The sequence below is a fragment of the Crocuta crocuta genome, unplaced genomic scaffold, assembly GCF_008692635.1.
Source record: "Crocuta crocuta isolate KB4526 unplaced genomic scaffold, BGI_CrCroc_1.0 scaffold619, whole genome shotgun sequence".
Lineage (NCBI taxonomy): Eukaryota > Metazoa > Chordata > Mammalia > Carnivora > Hyaenidae > Crocuta > Crocuta crocuta.
In genome coordinates, this window is record NW_027533395.1 from 3,312,017 (window position 1) to 3,333,460 (window position 21,444).

At 39.6% G+C, this 21,444-nt stretch overlaps 1 protein-coding gene across 1 annotated transcript in view; it reads right to left on the reverse strand.

The window, feature by feature from the left end:
- Positions 1-21,444, reverse strand: part of CFAP43 (cilia and flagella associated protein 43) — a 105,676-nt gene that overhangs the window by 21,367 nt on the left and 62,865 nt on the right. The window contains exons 20-27 of the mRNA XM_077748466.1: positions 16,248-16,373; positions 12,493-12,597; positions 11,188-11,304; positions 10,064-10,294; positions 7,653-7,859; positions 5,926-6,015; positions 5,547-5,627; positions 4,564-4,689 (exon numbers count right to left, since the gene is read on the reverse strand). Of these exons, the coding sequence (XP_077604592.1) occupies positions 4,564-4,689; positions 5,547-5,627; positions 5,926-6,015; positions 7,653-7,859; positions 10,064-10,294; positions 11,188-11,304; positions 12,493-12,597; positions 16,248-16,373 (1,083 nt within the window). The remainder of the gene's footprint in view (positions 1-4,563; positions 4,690-5,546; positions 5,628-5,925; positions 6,016-7,652; positions 7,860-10,063; positions 10,295-11,187; positions 11,305-12,492; positions 12,598-16,247; positions 16,374-21,444) is intronic.

Here is a 21,444-nt window from a genome sequence, read left to right on the forward strand (position 1 = left end):
AGGGGGCCTGGTGAACAGCAGTGGCCCCAATCTAAGTCAATGCCTCTGTGTTTACTGTCATAAATGGCACCTGGACTTGTCTGTGCTGATTTATTGCATTGTAGTTAAATAACTATTTTGTGAATGTCCAGTTAATATGTAACTCCCTCCCCCATGAGACAGTGAGCACCATGAGGGGCAAGAGCTGTGTCTGTCTAGTCAGCAAGCGTTCCCCAGGATCTGACCCAGCACCCAGCCCACAGTGGGGGGTAAAGGAGTATTTGTTAAAGAATTGCATGTCACTTTTCCTCAAACATCCCTGGGAAAATCTAATTTTAACTAAAAATGTCTGCATCCAGTGCTGAGAAATGAGAAGCAGGGAGATGGGAGGTGGGAGACTAAAGAGGAGGGTATCGATGAACGAATCCATGAAACCAAGAATTTCTCCCAGTCCTGGAGAAACACGTGGCCTGCAATGTAAGAAGGTATTGTAGTTGGCCAGACTACAGGCTTGAGGGTGAAGGCGGTAGCCTTTCATCTGTGAATCCCCAGGTCCTAAGAGTGTGCCTGACACATAATAAGTATCAATAAATTTATCCATTCATTCAATAAATATTTACTGAGTGCTTCTTACAGGTCAAGCATAGTTCCCAAAACTTGGAATATAGTAAAGAGCGAAACAAACTGGCTCTCTTCCCTCACATTACACTCTAGCAGAGGAGGAAGGTAACCTGTACACAAGTGCAGGGGAAGTAGGCCAGGTGGGGACGAGCACTCCGGAGAACACTGGAGCAGGGTGTGGGGGACAGAGTGGGACTAATGGGGAGGGAGTTTGCCATGTTATGTAGGGAGATGAGCTGACGACCGAGTAGAGACCCAAGAGAGGTGAGACAGCAAGCCATGTGGCTAACTGGGGCAAGAGCACCCCAGGAAATGGTCATAGCATGGCAAGTTCCCCAAGAATGAGTTGTGGGTGTGGGAGACAAGAGCTCGCTGGGGATCTTTGAGGAATACCGAGGAGGTCCATGGAGCTGGCATGGGTGGACATACTTAAGGACCAGGAGAGTGGTGGGAGAGAAACTGGGAAGGGTACAGATCAGGAGAGGGGGAGAGCAGGGAAAGTGAATGCCATAAATCAGGTAAGAGAAGATACTGTTTGGATTACTGTGGGAGTTGTGAAGGTGCCCAGAGAGGAGCCTCTGGCAAATCATAAAGAAGGGAATTGAGGTGCAGTGTCAGGCAGTGCTGCTTCTGGGGAGAATGAGGCAGAGTGGAAGAGGGAGGTGCCTTCTGGAAACGTGGGGTGAAGAGAAAGAAGGAAGAAAGAAGTGGAACATTAACGGTTCTGCAGAAACAAAGAAAATCATGAAATCAGAAGACACGCTGGCCTCTTCCCCCTGAAATAAGAATAGCCCCACACGAACCACTTTATATCAAATTGATAATGTCCACACAGAAGGGAAAAAGAGGATTCGTCCAAATAAATTCTGAATATAATGTGCAGGTGGTCCACCCTCAGTGGGATATATACCAAGAAAAAAAAGAGATACAAGGAAATCTTAAAACCTACCATGAAGTTTTGCTTTCCGTAGAGGCATTTTATGCATATTGTAGGACTGAGCAAATGAATAAGTACATTTATATTTGGGGAACTAGAGTTTGCACTGAGAAAGGAGATCGAAATACTAAATTAGAGAAAAAGAGAAGAACCCCATGGTATGTTGAACTGAAATTGGAGGTAATAGTATGAAGTTTTAGTATCATATATACATAATTCAGGAGAAAAATATAAAAAACAAAAGCAATATTAAAAATTAGAGGGTATAGGTATATGGTATAGGTATACCAGATATATGGCATATGGGTGTACTATTGATATAGGTATATGGTATATAGATGGTACTACTCATGTAACATTTCTGTACATTTGAATAATTCTAAAATAAAAATTGGCGGGGCACCTGGGTGGCTCAGTCAGTTAAGCGTCCGACTTCGGCTCAAGTCATGATCTCCCAGTTCATGGGTTCAAGCCCCACGTCGGGCTCTGTGCTGACAGCTAACCTGGAGCCTGCTTTGGATTCTGTGTCTCCCTCTATCTCTGACCCTCCCCTGTTCATGCTGTCTCTCTCTCTCTCTCAGAAATAAATAAAACATTAAAAAATTTTTTTAAAAAAGTAAAATAAAATAAAAATTGGCAAAAAAGAATCTGGTGTTAGGAAAATTGGTGGAGGTATAAAACAAAATAAGGCCCAGCTTGTTGAAGCTGAATGGGGGAGGGGGGTCATTATACTATTCTCTCCACTCTTTCATATATTTGATATTTTCTTTTTTTTACTTTAAAGAAGTATCTAATTGGAAATACAAATAGTTCCCTTTATGTTCAACTTGACGTATACATTTCACTTACTATTTTTTTAATTTTTTTAATTAAAAAAAAATTTTTTTCTTACATAGTTTATTGTCAAGTTGGTTTCCATATAACCATAATACAAAGGCTTTTCTAAAAGATCGAGAGAAGAGAAATTGGAGACAATGAACACAGATTTTTCTATGGGTTTTTTGAGGAAACACTGGGCAGTGAATTGAAAGGAAAGTGGGGTGCAGAGAGTTATTTTTTTCCTTTTAACTTATTTTGAAGTACATTAAGACTAACTCAAAAGTCACAAGGATCATAGAAAGAATTCCAGAATCCTCTTCAAAGGAGTCTTTTTTCTTTTTCTTTTCTAAAAGATGAGAGATGTATCCATTGCATAATATTACAGCATGTGTCTATGCTGAAGGGAAAAACTGATGCAGGAAAAATGGGCAAACTGTGGGCATAATGATGTTAAATGGTAAGATGGTATGGGATCAGGTGCACAAATGAAGGACCCGCTTGGGCAGATGCAAAGCCATTTCATCCCTAAGAAACAGAAAGGTAGGAAGAGTCTATGGATTCCAGTACAGGCAGAGGATATGTGGTGGTGGAAGAGTAAGGGAAATCTCTTCTAGTTGCTTCTCTCCTCCCAGCGAAATAGACAATAAGGTAAGAATGCACTGAAGGGGTCAGGTGTTAGATGTTTGAAGATGGGGGAGAGCGTGTGAAGTGGTCCTCTAGGATCTTGCTACTTAGAGCACAGTCCTCCAACCAGTAGCAGCTGTACAACCAGGTTGCTTGTTAGACATCTCAGGATCCTTCCATTTCCTCAAAATGATAGAACTGAATCTGCATTTTTGACAAGATCCCCCAGGTGATGTGGACAAAGCTAGGGGAAAAACGGAATAGTGTCGATGAACAGCTCTAAGGACCCAATAAAGATTAAGGTCATTAGAGGGAAACCAGTCAGTAGATGTAGGTACAGAGAAGGCCAAGTACTGGCTTTAGTCAAGGCTGGCTTTTACCCATTGAGTATGACCAAGGAGAGGGAGGTGAGGATGTAAGCAGCAGACTAATTTCACAATACAAGACCATGTAATAAATGCCACCACCTTAGGCATCTACAGTCCCTAGTGCCTTGAAATTTTTACTGCATTCAAGACTTCTTGGATGGATACCATATGTTTGCATGTATAGGTGGATTAGGAGGAACTTAACGGAGGACCATGGGGGAGAAGAAGGGGAAAATAGTTGGGAAGAGGGACGGAGGGAGGCAAACCATGAGAGACTCTTGAATGCTGAGAACAAACTGAGGGTTGATAGGGGTGGGGGAGAGGGGAAGGGGGGTGATGGGCATGGAGGAGGGCACTTGTTGGGATGAGCACTGGGTCTTATATGGAACCCAACTTGACAATAAACTATTTAAGAAAAAAAAAACACTAAAAGAAAAGACTTCTCATTTTGGCTTTTTGGTAAATCCTACCTTAGGATGAAATGTTAGGGCACTGTTAGAGGACTGCCATGAATAAAAGCGGGAACAGGTTAACAATAGGTTTAAAGAAGTTGCTCATGAGATACAGCCACTATAAAGCTGACAAACTGTCCTGCCTCAAATGATGGCACGGTTTTACTTTCTTCACAGAGGAATAAATATTTTTTATTTGGTTGTATACCATCAGCTTTTATATCTCTATTATAATTGTAAGCAATTTTAATGTTGGAATGTTTCTTGGTGATGCAAGGAGATGAAAATAGAAGAACTGCATTGCAGGTATCTCAAATTAGAACTGTAAAGTATGTGCTATGTTGATTATGTCATTTTTTGTCAAGTCCTTTCCTTGAGATTGAAAGCGTATCAAGCAAGAGTACTACTGAATCGAAACAGATGTAGAAGACAGAGAGCAGTGCCTAGAATATACTATAATAGATGTTCACTAAACATGTAAAGAATGAATGGAAGGCCAAATGAATTGTAATAATGTGGGAAATGTTGAAATCAATAAGTACTTTAAAAAAAATCATTGCAATATGTTCTTTTTCTTTGAAATTGTGTTAACTCTAAGTTTATCTCTACCCACTTCTGCAAACTTAAGCTGAAACACTTGAGAATTTAAGCTGAAACACTATCCTGAAGCTACTAAAAGTACTGAGGGAATAAAGAATACTCAATTTGAAAAGATACTGAAATGAAACCTTGGTGGGGTACACTAATTCTTTGTTCTTCTGACCTTTCTATACTTATCTCTTTCTTCATTTAACTCTTTAACTTTCTTCTCATACTCTTTAAATTGTTTCCTCTCTTCTTCAGACCACATAGCATCAGGTTTTGCCATGAAAGCAGGTTGAGGAATCTCCTAAAGACATAAAGGAAAGCATATACTGTGGCTCAAACATAAATATAGCAGTACAGTGAAAGTTCAAGTTTATCATTACAGTTTAAATAAAGAGCCCTGGGGTACCTGGGTGGCTCTGTCAGCTGAGCATCTAACTTGATTTTAGCTCCAGTCATGATCCCAGGGTCGTGGGGTTGAGCCTCACATTGGGATCTATGCTGAGCATGGAGCCTGCTTGGGATTCTCTCTCTCTCTCTCTCTCTCTCTCTCTCTCTCTCTCTCTGCCCCTCCCTTGCTTGAGTGCATGCACATGTGCATGCTCTCCCTCTCTCAAATTAAATTAAATTTAAAAAACCCAGAGACCTTTAAAGAGATATAGTTCTTCACATTGGCAAGACAACGGCCTAACACTTTAACGAAAGGATATGAGAAAATGTTACAACTATTTTTCTGTGACATAAGGAAGAGTGGGCAATTTGGGATGTACACAGATTCTTAAGTGACAGGTTCAGAGGCACATGTTTATATCTTCATAGCTAGAACTGCATTTGAGCTCCAGAGACACCTGTGGCAGGTATCAAATGGAATGTTTCTTGAAATATCTAGAGAATTATGGGTGCAGTGTTATCCCTGTTTTCAATAGAGATCAGAACTACTATGGTTGCCTGTTTTTGTTCTTTTTTCTGCTTTATGTCAGATGGGAAAGCAAGCCTGGGGTTTCAAATTTCTTCTTTGCCTGATGTGGTTTGTTTATGAGGTACTGTATATTTGCAGCTGCAGAATTTCTAAGACTCAGGTTAATATAGACAAGAATGATCAAATATAAGTAGCTCTCTCTACCCCACTGCACCTTCCATAAGAATGTCTAGAAATCTCACCATTCTCAAAATATCTTCCTTCTTGACTTCCAGAACACCTCCCATCATGTCCATCAGGGCTCGCTGCCTTGTGTCAGAGCCCTGGAAAAGAGTCAGGGAGGGCAGGGAGGGCAGCTGAGGCAGATATCTGGCCCTCTGGTGGCACCAGAGGCAGCCTCCCACCCAATGTTAGAATGACTGCATTTAGAACTGGGGAGGGTGGCAAGTGGCATGGGAAGAGAGGGAAGGAGGCTGTGGAGATTCCAGTGACCTCTGACCATGATAAGTGCCTTGATATGTTTCTACAGTGGAGAACAAGTACAAGACTACTGAACCAAATTAGGAACAAGAATCCCTAAAGGAAAGGGGGTCTTAGAGTATGTTTGAGCCAAGTGCATACTTGTGTCAGAAGCTGTTGCTCCATTTCACGGTTCATAGTCAATTCTTTTTTGGCTTTTTTCCATGGACTAACAAATTTGTGAACTGTAATCTGAAAGAGAAAATGGAGTTTCCTGCTGTTATTCTTAAAAAATTCAAACCCAACCTTCCTTCCACACACCAGGGAAGAGGTTAGAAGGTACCAAGAGGATAAAGGAACCATCCAGATTTCACAACTCATTTCCTATCTTGGAACAAAGATGAAATCTAAAATGAGAGGCTTGGGAGAATTGATTGTTCCTTCTCTATTAGTTCTCAAAGCTGTTCTCTGCCACTAAAGGGATTATAACAGGGATCTGATTTAGAGGAGAGGGGCAGGAGAAGGATTCAGAGAAGTGTCCTCTAAGCCAAATCTTGCAGGATGGGGGTCCTGAGAGGCCAAACAGCCTGGAGCATTCAAGGAGTCATGGGAATGCAAGTGTGGATGGCCCAAAGCAAGGTAGTGAGAACAGCTGAAGAGGAACAGGCTGGGGTGGGCAGTCAGGAAAGGCCATGTTACCTGAAGTGAAATGAGCAGCCACTGTGGGGGTTGAAGCAGGGGAGGGAAATATAAGTTTGGCTTGTAACAAGCTCACTCTCCTGATATAGAAGGGATTAAAGAAGAGGTTAATTATCCATATACAGAGACTGCCCACAGCAGGACCTTGGTGAGAGCAGCAGAGTAAGGTCCTTGCTATCACCATGCTCCAGAGTCTTTGATTACATGGCGAGAGTCTGGTTCTGGAAGAAATGATATCCTTAAACAAGTACGGTGTACCTCAGAGGTAAGGATGTGCTCTGAAGGATAATGGTTTGCGTTCAGACTCCAACTCTGTTACTTACTAGCTCTGTAACTGTGGTCAAACTACTTAATCTCTCTGTGCCTCACTTACCTCACCTGTAAAAAGGAGGTAATATTAGTACCTTACCATAAAAGGTCTTATAATGATAAATTAGTCTCAGTCTATCTAGGGCACTTAGAATGGTATCTGGCTTTTAACAGGGGCTGTATACGTGTTTGGTATTATTTCTAAACAACACTATTACCTTTTGTCCCTAAGTAATGAAGTTGATTTCATATGGCCAAGGATTTTTTTAAGTATTTTCTAGAAACACTTTTTAGAAATAAAATATAGTTATATTTTAATTGTTTCTTTAAGCTTTACTTGTAACCACCTCAGGCCAAACACCTTTTAAGAAGGCTGACCAGTGAGCACCGTTCCTCTGGTCATTGCCTTAATGACCCAGATAATTCCTGGAGCTTCATCAACCTCTCTCCCACAGGGTGACCTAACCTTCTTTGGTACAGGCACTGGACCTACACTAGGTCAGGAACCTCTTCCTAGGCAAATATGGAATTGGGACTAAGAGATTCTAGTTGAGATCAGTTGTTTGCTTGGGAGGAACAAAGAAGCTGCTAGAGGAAGGTGAAACAGAGAGAAGTGAGCTAAGAGATAAAGAAAGGGTACTTCTTAACCCCCTGCAAGGTTCCAGTTTTTGTTCCCTTCTTCTTTCTAGGCTTGGTGTTCAAAACTTCCTTAGATTCCATAAGATTTGCAAAAGAAATTCTCATTATTGCTAAGGCAATGTCAACTGGGTTTTTTTTTTTTCTTGTGACTAAGACTGCTACCTAATATAGTCACTTCCAGTAGTGTGCACAAGAAATTGAATAAAAACATGGGGGAATGTTGTGAGAAAGAAGGGAAGTACCTCTTTGTCTTCCACAACAAGGATTCTCTCTGGCTTCTCGCAATCATCAAATTCTGGTTGCCAGACCACTTCTTCTAAGTCCAGATCTGAAATAATTTCTTGAATTCTTACGTTTCTTTCCTTCACACGTGCAACTTCAAACTCTTTTTGTTTATATGCGGCATCAAACTCATTGTTGAAAACAGTTTTCACCTTGTAAATAACATCCTGAAATAACAATATGATACTGAGCACACATCACATGTTATACGGTAACATGATCCCATGTTTTTACTTTCCTGCCAAAACCAATTTACAAATTGTCAGTAAGTTAATCGATCTCTTTTTATTTTCTTATTTATTAAAAAATGTGTTTAATGTTTTATTTATTTTTGAGAGAGAGAGAGACAGAATTCTAGCAGGGGAGGGGTGGAGAGAGAGGGAGACATAGAATTGGAAGCAGGCTCCAGGCTCCAAGCTGTCAGCACAGAGCCCAACTTGGGGCTCAGACCCATGAACCATAAGATCATGACCTGAGCCAAAGTCAGATGCTCAACCAACTGAGCTACCGAGGTGTTCCAGTAAGTTAATCGTTTTAAAAGACAATATATTAAGTCATTTCTTGGTTCAATAATCCATAGGGCAGTGGTAGGATTAAGGCAGCGGTATAACTGCTATACCATACTCTACTTCCTGAAATGTAAGCAGTAACTCAATGTGCATGCAGGTAAGTTGATAAATGCTCAAGTAGACAATGGGTACTGGGAGACTCTGGGCTATTCTCTCAACTTTTTTATATGTTCTTAAAAAAAAAATCCATACTAAAATGTTTAAAAAGCAATATGTGATATTTATATTGTGAAATGACTTTTCTTTGAAACCTTGCTTGGGNGATGGGTACTGGGAGACTCTGGGCTATTCTCTTAACTTTTGTATATGTTCTTAAAAAAAAAAAATCCATACTAAAATGTTTAAAAAGCAATATGTGATATTTATATTGTGAAATGACTTTTCTTTGAAACCTTGCTTGGGGGAGATGTGGTAAGGAAAGGATGGCCTATAGAGGTTGTTTGGAGAATTTCCCAGAAAAGCACAACCACACACAATATTCTTTCTCTGTATGGTCAGGTCATTCTCAGGCAGGAAGGGAAGCTAAGCTGGCTAGCTGGATCAGTCCACTGCCAAGGTGGCAGTGGGTCCAAATGGATTGTCCCCACCCTTGCTAGTGAGAAGAATGATGCTCAACTCAAAGTAGCCTTTATTTTACCATTAGAATTCAATCTGTATATCTATCCTACTGAAGATGGAAAAATGATCTTAACATCTAAAACCAGAATTTCTCTTGGGCTGAAATTAACCTTTTTATAGGAAAATGCCTTAATAAAACAGCAGAAAGGTGAGATACTGTGGGCACAGGCCAGCCGAAGCTGAGCAACAAAAGGGATAATTAAACAATTTTGGGTACAAATGCACAGGAAGTTCAGGGATTGGAGGAAGAGAAGGGAAAAAATAAGAAGAGGGAGCAGAGTATCATGGTAGGAGGCTGGAACTCAAATTGCAGATATGGCTGGAGGACTTTTAGGAATAGAAATGGCCGTCATTAAATTTCAAACTATCCACATTGGTGCGGTCTCAGTCATCAAACTTTCAAAACCCTTTGACAGGCATATACAGATGTGTTCTGAGACTGACTGGTTTGGTAGAAAGTAAGGAGTAGGAGCTTAGAGCTTGTGGGATGCTGTACTTTATTCCTGAGTTCCAGAAGAGAAGTTACGGAAATCTTAGAGAGGAAATTGTGTTTCCCCAGGTTAGGGGACAAATAGATAAGCAATCAAATCTTGATCTTACAATAAGGTTCTCTAATGGACATCTGAGTTACCTAGAAGATGGCATTAACAGATTTATTTTACCTTTGAGATTACTGAAGCTCTAAGTAGAACAATGGTTTGTTTGTGGTATCAGCCAGTGTAGGGTGTTCTCCAGAAAACCTGTTATCAGAGAACCAAGTCCAAATAGATGAAAGCAATGCTTGTATACAAGTTCTGTTTGAAGAACATGGGCATACTAGCCATCTGGGTATTTCTCTATGTACTTTTAAGTCATCGTTTGATTGGCATTAGATTTCTTTTTTAAAAATTCTTTTATGTTTATTATTTTTGAGCGAGAGAGAAAGAGACAGAATACAAGCGGGGAAGGGGCACAGACAGAGGAAGACACAGTATCTGAAGCAGGCTCCAGGTTCTGAGCCATCAGCACAGAGCTTTATGCGGAGCTTGAATCCACAAACCGTGAGATCATGACCTGAGCCAAAGTCAGACACTTAACTGACTGAGCCACCCAGGTGCCCTGGCATTAGATTTCAATTTGAGCCTTTGCAAGACACCTCACAGGGAGTTTTAGAGACTTTGGAGGATAAGGAAAATTTCACCTACTTTCAGTAATATGATTTGGTTGATTTTCTCCTCTCTGGAATGAAGTTCAAATTGGCTTGACAACAGAGAGGCATCTACCCCAAACTCAGTACTCAGACTGCCAAGCAGGTAATTGGGCAAGTTGCTAGTTTTTAGTGCCGCGTCATCCTCTTCCTCTTCTTCATCCTCCTCTTCACGATGCTTTTTAACCAAAGTAATTGCAGACTGAACCTCTGCAATTTGCTTCCATAGCTAAATATAGAAAAAGATGACACAGAAGTTATGCAATAACAAGAATTCTCAAAAGGGCAACTTTGTGACAACTTGATTTTTTCCCCAGTTATCTTAGACATCAAATTGTCTTGCCAACAACTGAACTCAAAGTGATGAGTAGATCCTGAAGCTGGTGCAGAAGGGGTTAAGCCTTGGAAACTGATAAACTGTGGATAAATTGGAACAGTGAACATTGTCCTAATCGTATTTAATATTTACATTTCTGTCAGGATGACACCTGCTTGTAAATATCTTGAGTCTTTCTTGGCACCTCAACATAAAAAAATATACCTTCTCTTCATGTTTACAAAGGAATTCATTCCCATAGGACTGGTGAGTATAGATTAAGAAGAGCTAAGTATGCCTTCATTTTATATTTGGATGCAAGGTTCTGGCCCCCCACTACACCAACAGGGCCATGTGTTTTTAGTGGTCTGACAGAGATTGCTGCTTGAAAACAAACGAAAAAACAAAAAGTTGGAACTGCTCTGGGAAAGCCACAATGCTACCAAAGTAGATACTACTTCATCTTTGGCCAATTACTTAAAATTATAATCTCTCATTATAAGAGACAATAAAAAGAGCAGGGTGGATGAAGACTTCTGACCAGAACAAGAACAAAACCCCCAGTGTCATTTTTTAAAAGTATATCCTCCTATTTGAGAGTTAGCCAGTACTGTATAGGATTACAAGCTTCTTGACTTCTTGTGTGGATTCAGCTCCTATATTTATTGAAGTATAGTCTACAAATTAATAAGGAATGAAAATATAAACAAGATCTAAACTTAAAGTGTATCTTCATTCAGATCTATATGGAGACCCTAAAATAAAACACATGACTTATATAAATACATATATATTTAAAATTGTACTTTAAGACACTCTGTTTCAATCTTCCTTTGCTGCAAAACTCTCTTCAGTTCTTTCAACTCTTTATCCGTGCGTTCTTTCATTGGGAAGTTCTCAACCACGTAAGGCATGTGAAAGCACTTAGAAAAAAAAAAGCAGGATAAAATAAATTCATTTGTAGTATAATTGTATACACAAAACTGGAGTGAGAGATGTTATCCCTGATATAATTAATTCACAGATTATCATTCATGAGTTAAACTTACAGTAGAAACTTTCTTTAAAATAAGACAACATAGGGTGGCTTAGTTGGTTAAGTGGCCAACTCTTGATCTCAGGATTCCTAAGATCCAGCTCCACGTGGGGCTCTGTGCTGACAGCTCAGAGTCTCCTTGGGATCTGTCTCAGTCTTGTTATGTACCTCCCCTGATTGCATTCTCATTCTCATTCTCTCTCTCTCTCCAAAAAATAAACATTTAAAAAATCAAACAATGTACATCATTAGTATTGGTGTGAACTGTGGGTAGAAATACTGTGCTTCAATGAGGATTTATTTCTAGAGCAGTGGTTCTCAACCAGAAGTGATTTCGCTTGCCCTGTTCCCCTCCTTTCCAGCCCCCCAGGGACATTTGGCAATGTCTGGAGCTACATTTGATTTTCACTAGTGGGAGTTTTAGATGCTACTGGGGCCTAGTAGAGAGAGGCCAAAACATCCTACAATCCATAGGACAGCCTCTACATCACAGAATTATCTAGCTCAAAATGTGCCACTCTTGGGAAACCCTGTTTAAGAGCAATGCTCAACCACAAATATGTAGGGTGATCATATAAGTGAGGGGGCATATTTGAAATGAGAAGGGTGCTCTTAATAGTTGCTCTAGGACCACAGGGATAAACTGGGACTTTCAGTCACCCTAAATGAAGAGGGAGATTGTGTTGGGAGGTATCTCACTGAAAAAGCACAAAAAACAGAACTTTAGAGGGTACAGGTAGAACTATGGACAGTATTATGTCTAGTTTTCCATCTGGGTGGAATGTGAGTGAAGCAGCCTTTTGGAACAGATAGATAACAAGACCGGATTCATGTAGTTGATGGAGGAAAGAGAGAAAATCCTCAGAGCTGCTGGCTGGGAGGTGCACAGGGACTGAGCAGAGATGGAAGAACGAGATGAGAGAAAGTGGTGTGGCCAGGTGGAATCTGGAAGGGCAAGGCATGCTCTTTTCTATGCATGCATATTCTTAAAATTATTTAAAATTTTTTCTGCCATGAGATTATCAATGAGAATTCTCATCAGCTAAGGTGTTGTACCTGGAGTTCTATCTATTACCTTAAGAGCTCGACCTTTCACAGTCATCGCGTTCCAGCATTCCTCTTTAATAAGTTCAGCCAAATAGGCCTTGACTAGGTTATGCATCTCCACATCCTTTCTTATCTTGAAGAACATAGATGAGGGGAAAAAACACGCATGAAAACACAGCCTCTTAAAAAAACAATCTGAATTGTAAATTCACTAATCAGTTGCGGCTGCACATTTAGTGGTAGTGTTGGAACGTCTTTCCCCAACATTCTGAGCTGCCCTGTGCTCAGATGCCCTTTGGGAGGACCATCTTCCTGTCTCAAGAACCTTTCTAGAGTTTAGTCTGGCGTCTTGGAATTCCCTTCCTTGAGTACCAGGGTGTCAACACAAATAGTTCTAAAGGCAGGGAGGTCCTCAACGTGAGTCAGGGAGGTGTGAGGACATGTGCGTGGCCATGGTGGGCTGGAGAGCTAAAATGCACACCATCACAGATCTGGCGGGTTGGTACAGAGCTGGAAAGCAAACCCACTATGCCGAGTCTTCCTTTTTTATTAGAGAAGCTTGAAAATTTGTATTTTTAATGAAACTACCAGATATCTAAATGCTGGCTTACTTCTTTTCAATGCATATTTGTAGGGCCAGTTTGTGGCCTCCGCCTTGGGGTCACTTAATTCTTCTATTTTTTATATTCACCATAAATAAATGCTCCATTACTCTTGGGGATCATATGCTTGACCTTTTCTCATTTAGAAACATATACTAACTCGATTAGTTTCATCTGCTTAAGTCAGCCAACTGCTTAACACTTAAGTGATTAAATATTCTTGTTTTAATGGAGTTTTGCTAAAAGATCTAACATGAAAGTGAGGACCAACAATCTTTAGTTCTTAGGACCCTCTTCAGAACCTCTATTGCATTTAGCTGTGTTGGTAGAGTTATCAACAAACTAGCTAAGAATAATATCCCCCAGATCAGAATATGTCTTGTTCATTCATTTGTGTTTATTTTATTCATTGTGTGATCAAAGGCTTTGTTTAATTTGCATTTTATTTCTTTCCTATCCACTGAGTTAATAGCTAATGCAGTTTTAAATTCATTTTTGCTTAAAAAAACAGCTGCTTTGGCCTATCAGTTGTCAGAACCTGCCTGATTCCCAGCCCACCCAGCTCTCTCCTCCCCACTGTTGAGGCTATTTGATCAGCCCCTTCAGATTCAGTTTCTAACTCCATGTCCAGTTTGTCATTGCTGGGCTTTGGTCTTTCCTCTGTTGTGGAGATCCTGGATGGTGCTAACTTTAGGACTGGGATCCCTGACTGTCAGGTAGCACTAACTTTTCCCAGGGACTAGTATTCTGTTCCCAAATGTGCTGAAAGCCTCCTGGGTTTATGGTGCCATCTGCTAACACTCTTCTGTGCTGGATCATCTGGCTCTGCTATCACATCTAATCTGGGGCCAATCTTTCTTCAAAGCCCAGAGCTCAAAAAAAAAAAAGTAAAGTATTGGGGAAATGAGCATGTGAAGAGGCTTTCTTTGCACCAAAGATGGCCTCAAAGGATCAAGGAGGCTTCTGGAGGAATATGCAGGAATTTGATAAGCAGCAAGGAGCATCTGGAGCAGAGGCATGGGGTAAGGAGTAATCAGGGTGGGCTCATCAGTGATCTGCAGGTCAGCAGGCCAGAGGGGCAGGTTTGTGGGGCCGAGTGGTCACACATTAGCTTGGAGAGAGAAGCAACTATGAGGACAGGGGTAGGCACCTGACCCAAATGCACTACAGAGAGGTCAAGTGATTCTAGGTCCATATCCTTAGTTTCCTCGAGTCAGGAAAAAACAAAAAACAAAAAACCTACCTTTTGTGGACAGTTCCAACCATCAAAATAAATAACATCCAAAAAGCCCCTAAAGTGGTGTCTATTTGTTATAATAAGAAATTGGGATCATGTCTAACAGCTTTCTGTTGAGTGTAAGAAAAGCCCAACTCTTTACAATGATGTATAAGGTCTTCAGAGCTGGTCTCTGCCCCCACCTCATTCCAGGAAGCTCTCTCTTTTCACTGTGCTACTGCCTTTCTGGCGTGATGTTCCTGGAGTAATCCAAGCCATTTTGTCTCAGGGTCTCTGTTCATGTTGCTTCCTTCATCTGACATCTCTTCCCCCAGCCCTTTGCATAGCTAGCTCTTTCTCTCCTTTTTGTTCCCTTTAAAGCGGTCTTCTTTGACCACAGAAGTAGATGCCCCATATCTATCACAGAATTCAGTTTGCTTCCATTGTACAATATAGAGAGATTTGTGTATGGTCTGTCTTCTCCACTAGGTTAGTGCCATGTGAGCAGGACCTATCTCTCGTAGGCACTGTATTCCTGGCACCAACAATACATGTTGTAACAGGTGTTCAATACATGTTGCAGAATGAATGGATGGATGGATGGATGGATGGATGGATGGATGAATTTTACCTCTTTGAGTCAGTCTGTGAGGTCCTCTTGGTCCCAATTCTGTTCTCCAATACATTTCCTCTCATTCTCAGCCTTACATCATTCACTAATTTGACAAATATGTTTCATTTCTGTATCTTTACCCCAGTCATAACAGGAGAGGGGCCTAGAGCACATGATTGGAAACCTCCCCACTAGAGGCATCAAATTATCAGCCTCTTTTAGATATAGTTGTTTAACCAATTATAATCAACTCAAACGTCCTTATACCCAGCAATATTTCCTTCTCTTCTTTACAAAAAAAACTTTTTTATACTTGCACACTCAAAAAATTAAACGTACTGTGCAGGTTGAGAAAGAGGTGGCTTAAGAACATTCTGTGTATGGGCACGTGGGTGGCTGAGTCAGTTGAGTGCTCGACTCTTGATTTTGGCTCAGGTCATGATCTCATGGTTTGTGGGATTGAGCCTTGCACTGGGCTCCACACTGACAGCACAGGGTCTTCTTGGGATTCTCTCTCTCCCTCTTTCTCTGCCCCTCCCTTGCTCATGCATGCTTGCTTGTGCACTCTCTCTTTCTCAAAATAAACAAACAAAAACTTAAAGAGAACATTCTGTGCAAACCACATTTAGGACTTTACCTAAAATAAAACCCATATGAGTAAACAATGTAATGTGACACAAAGAGATACAAAGGCTGTATTAATAGAAGTATAGTATCTAGAAAAATGGAGGTTTCAGTTTATGCTTTTCTCTAAACTGGGCAGATAAGAATTGGAATTCTTTTGCGGATGCCATACTCAAATATAATGAAGTCAGAGGAAAAATGCATGACATTCGATGAAGCTATTGAAACTACATTATATGATGGCCACAGGAGATGGGACAGCTAGCTTAGACAAGACACAAAGGGAACATAGTAACTGCTAATCTTCTCTGTTTTCAGAGTGGCCATTGAGTAGATGATGCTCAAAGGGTAGAAGAATCAGTGAATAAAGGAAGAAGTATTTCAATTCCAGTTAAGAAAGGGCTTACTGAATCAGAAGGTCCAAAGTTAGCATAAGGTGGCCGAAAAAACATTCACACATATGGCAGGAAATGGTTGGAATGAATGTCAGGGAAAGAGGGACAAACATCAGATGTGTGGCTGGCCCAGTCGCTCCTTTTTCCCCTAACTCCCAAGTTTAATAATTCTCTGACTCATTCCATTTATATGCACTAGGTTTGCTTTCCTCACATTGTGCTGGGAAGATTTTTGTTTTATTCACATTATCCTAGAAAAGTTCTCCTTTACATTTTCTTTTTTACTTCTTTCCTTATGTTTCTTTATGGTGCTTAAATCAGATTTTTCCATACCTTTGCCACTTCTTCCTCATTTTCATGGCGAAGCCTTTCCAGTTCTTCAAGATCCAGGCCAAATTCCTTTTGATCCAATTTTGCAATATGGTCTACTGCTTCATTTTCTTCCATCATAGTCAGAACCTGAATTTTCATATAAGAAAGAATGGTGACAAGTAAAGAATTAAACTTTATGGAAATGCTTTTCTGAGTCTCTTTCGACAGCAGTCAGTAAAAAAGAGATGTCTTATTTATCTAAGTGTAACTATTAAGTAAAACATTAGGTTATGGGCTTATTGGAGTCACTTAAGTTTTCAGTTTTAACCCTCATTCATCTAAAAACAACAAAAAATGTGTAAATTCATCACTTCACTGAATGAAATTAAGGGATTATTGATATTTAGATGTGCTGATGGTATTGTGGTTATGTGTCTTTAAGAGTTCTAATCTTAAAGATTAGAAGTAGATGTGCCTACTTAAATAAATAAAGATGAAATGATATTATATCTGGGACTTACTTCAAAATGATCAGGAGAGTGTGGGTTAGTCAGCTGAGCCTCCAACTTTGGCCCAGGTCACGATCTCATGGTTTGTGAGTTCAAGCCCCACATCAGGCTTGCTGCTGTCAGTGCAGAGCCTGCTTTGAATCCTCTGTCCTCCTTTCTCTCTGCCCTGCCCCTGCTCATGTTCTCAAAATGAATCTCAAAAATGAATAAACATTTAAAAAATCATCAGGAGAAGGGATAGTGGGTGAGGATATACATGAAATAATATTGCCATTGGATTTATTATTATTCTCTTTCCTTTTATATATATTTGAACATTTACAAAATGAAAATTATCTTTAAAAGTTTATAACTTCAGGGAAGCCTGGGTGGCTCAGTCAGTTAAGTGCCTGACTCTTTATTTTGGCTCAGGTCATGATCTCAGGGTTCATGGGCTTGAACTCTGCATTGACTCTGTGCTGACAGCACAGAGGGTGGTTGGGATTCTCTTCTCTCTCTGCCCCTCTTCTGCTTGTGCTCTGTTTCTCTCTCTCTCAAAATAAATACATAAACATGAGAAAAAAATTCTAATTAAAAAAAGTTTATAACTTCAGAAAATTTAGAGCCAAAGGACACACACTGCAACATGGGTGACAAAATATTAATATCTTCAGTATATAAAGAGCACTTAGAAAGCAATAAAAAATTAGAAAACAGAAAAATTGAGGACTTCAATTTCAAAATGGTTGACTGAGAATGGACTTTACAATCATCCTTTCCTGCTTCAATTCATAAAATTAAGAGAAAAGCAGTGTATGACAAATAGATAAATCCATTACTAACATAAAGATGGAAAAAAAGAATCAGTAGTACGGCAACTATAATTTCTTAAAGATGAAAATCAGACAGATCTAAATGATACATGATAGCCCCAAGCGTGTCCAAAAGACAATATCTAACAAAATGTAAAAGCTACACCAGATAGAGGAGCATGGAATAACCTATAGGTAAATGGCAGAGTGACTGGTTGGGGGTAGTACAATAGAAACAGGCAGTGGGTAGAACCTGCATGTGTATGTACCACCACTTGATAAATTCTTGGGGGCCCAACAGTAGTACCAGGGGTGTTTACCACCAGGTAGAGAAAAATGGAATGAATATTTGGATGGGAGAGATAGGGCAATGACAAGGAGTGTGTCAGTGCTAGAAGGAATTAGAGAACATCTCCCCCTGCCACAGGATAGGTGGCCAAGACATCTTCTAACACCACCCAATCCTTCTCATTTTACTGAAAACAGAACAATATACTTGCTGAAGTCAGATCTCCTGCACATCTTCCCAAGCAGGTTCAACTGGTAGAGTGGAATTATAATGGGGCATGTCAATAATTTTAAAGATGAGCATATAATAGTAAAAATAATAATACATTACCAATATTTGGGGAACAACAAGACCATTGAAGAGGGACAAGAAATTCAATAAACAAAAGATCTGTTACACAAAGAAAAGGAGTTAATTAAGCAAGAGTAGATTTTACAGTAGCTAGGGATACAAAATATTGTATCCCATAAAAGAAACAATATTATAGAACTTAAAGAGGTTGATCTTCTAAGTTAAGTTTCATCTTTGAAACAAAAATAATTCAATAGATGGGCTGAATAGCAAGATGGACACTGTTGAAGACAATCAGTGATCTGCAAGAATCGGTTAGAAATTCTCCTAGGGTGTAACTAAACAAAATAAAGAGGAAGTGTGAAAGAAAAGTGAAGGCACCGTATGATATATCTAGAAGGACCTACAACTACTATGACTTCAAAAGAGGGGAGAATAAAGAGAATAGGGGCCACAGTGTTTAAATGAATAACAAGGGAGAATTTTCAAAAACACAATACAGCATGAATACTCAAGACTGAAAGGGCCTAAGAAGTGTTGACCAGAAATGTTGTGAAACTTAAAAGCCAAATCTGAAACATTTCCAAAGTGGAAAAGAATATCATGAAATAGAAAAATCAGTCTTACATCAGCAACACTGGATGCAAGAATACAACGGATCAAAGCTTTGGATCAAACTTTTAAGGGGAAGAAAAACCTTGAACCTTTAATTCTGTATCATCAAACCATCAGTCAAGTGCAAGGTTAAAATAGAGTCATTTATAGACAGTTGGGAGCTCAGAAAGTTCACCAATACCCACACCTCTGAAAGGATTACTAAGGATGTACCAATGCTAGAGGAAGATGGGTGGAAAGACTTAAATCTACATATGATTTACATGTTTTTAGGAGTTTTTTAAACTAGCAATGTAGAGCTATAATTCCAAATTATATCATTGAGAGAAGGTGAGGGAAACACAGGGAGCTGAAAAAGTCAAAGTAACAACAACAAAACACACTGAGGTTGTTGCCTTATCTGGGGGATGGATATGGTATGATACACACTAAACCAGAGCCTCTCCAGTTTTAATGTGCCTCTGAATCACCTGTTAAAGAAGAGATTCTGATTCAGCACATTCAGGATGGGGTTAAGATTCCAGGTGATGTCAGTGCTGCTGTGCTCTTCCACTGACTACAAAGGCATCAGGCAAGGTAGAAAAATAGAAGGCCAAACATGCGGGTTAGAATTTTAAAAATAGAAACAGAGTTATGACTCCCAAAATAGTAAAGAAAAATAGAACAATAATTTTAAAAAATGTGTGAGCAACCCAAGAAGATAGGAAAGAGGGAAAAAGAAATAAGTTGAAAATACGTTAAATAGAAAACCAAAAATAAAATGGCAGGTATAATTTTTGTTGACTTTGGGAATAGATATTTTATTTTATTTTTTTTAAATTTTATTGTCAAATTGGCTACCGTACAGTGTGTAAAGTGTGCTCTTGGATTTTGGGGTAGATTCCCGTGGTTTATCGCTTACATACAATACCCAGTGCTCATCCCAACAAGTGCCCTCCTCAATGCCCATCACCTATTTTCCCCTCACCCCCATCCCCCCATCCACCCTCAGTTTGTTCTCTGCAGTTAAGAGTCTCTTATCGTTTGCTTCCCTCCCTCTCTGTTTGTAACTATTTTTCCCCCTTCCCTTCCCCCATGGTCTTCTGTTAAGTTTCTCAAGATCCACATATGAGTGAAAACATGATATCTGTCCTCTGACTGACTTATTTCACTCAGCATAATACCTTCCAGTTCCACCAACGTTGCTGCAAATGGCATTTAATTTTTTCTCATTGCCAAGGAGTATTCCATTGTATATATAAACCACATCTTCTTTATCCAGCCATCAGTTGATGGATATTTATGGATCTTTCCATAATTTGGCTATTGTTGAAAGTGCTGCTATAATCATTGGAGTACGTGTGCCCCTATGAATCAGCACTCCTGTATCCCTTAGGTAAATTCCTAGTCATGCTATTGCTGGGTCATAGGGTAGTTCCATTTTTAATATTTTGAAGAACCTCCCCAATGTGTTCCAGAGTGGCTGTACCAGTTTGCATTCCCACCAGCAGCACAAGAGGGTTCCCTTTCTCCACATCCTCACCAGCATCTGTAGTTTCCTGAAATGTTCATTTTAGGCACTCTGACTAGTGTGAGGTGGTATCTCAGTATGGTTTTGATTTGTATTTCCCTGATGATGAGTGATGTTGAGCATCTTTTCATATGTCTGTTGGCCTTTTGGATGTCTTCTTTGGAAAAGTGTCTATTCATGTCTTTTGCCCATTTCTTCACTGGATTATTTGTTTTTCGGGTGTTGAGTTCGGTAAGTTCTTTATAGATTTTGGATATTAACCCTTTATTTGATATGTCACTTGCAAGTATCTTTTCCCATTTTCTTGGTTGCTTTTTAGTTTTGTTGATTATTTCCTTTGCAGTGCAGAAGCTTTTTATCTTGATGAGGTCTCGATAGTTCATTTTTGCTTTTAATTCCCTTGCCTTTGGAGATGTGTCAAGCAAGAACCTTCTGTGGCTGAGGTCAAAAAGGTTGTTGCCTGCTTTCTCCTCTAGGGTTTTGATAGTTTCTTGTCTCACATTTATGTCTTTCATCCATTTTGAGTTTATTTTTGTGTATGGTGTAAGAAGGTGGTCTAGTTTCATTCTTTTGCATTTTGCTGTCCAGTTCTCCCAGCACCATCTGTTAAAGAGGCTGTCTTTTTTCCATTGGATACTCTTTCCTGCTTTGCCAAAGATTAACTGGCCATACATTTGCAGGTCTATTTCTGGGTTCTCTATTCTATTCCATTGGTCTTTGTGTCTATCTTGATGATTATACCATAATAATCAATACCATACTGTCTTGATGATTATAGCTTTGTGGTAGAGGCTAAAGTCTAGGATTGTGATGGCAGGAATAATTTTAAACATCAATAATCATAATAAACAGGACTAAACTCACCTATTAAAAAGTTTAGATAGGATTTACAAAAAATAATCCGGCTATATAGTGATCAGCAGACAAAAGAAAGTTGGAAATAAAGGACTGGAAAAAGATATATAAAAAAGTGCTAACAAAAAGAAATACAGCAAAAACATGAATATAAGAAATTAAATGTAAAGTGAGAATATTAAAAGAGACAAAGACAGATATTTCATATGGACAAAAGGAATAATTTATTGAGTAGATCTGTTCTGCACATTTTGACATCTAACATAAATACTGATGGAAGTAGAAGGATAAATTGACAAATTGCTAACCATATCCTAGGTAATAACAGCTCAAACAGGAAAAACATAAATATGGATAT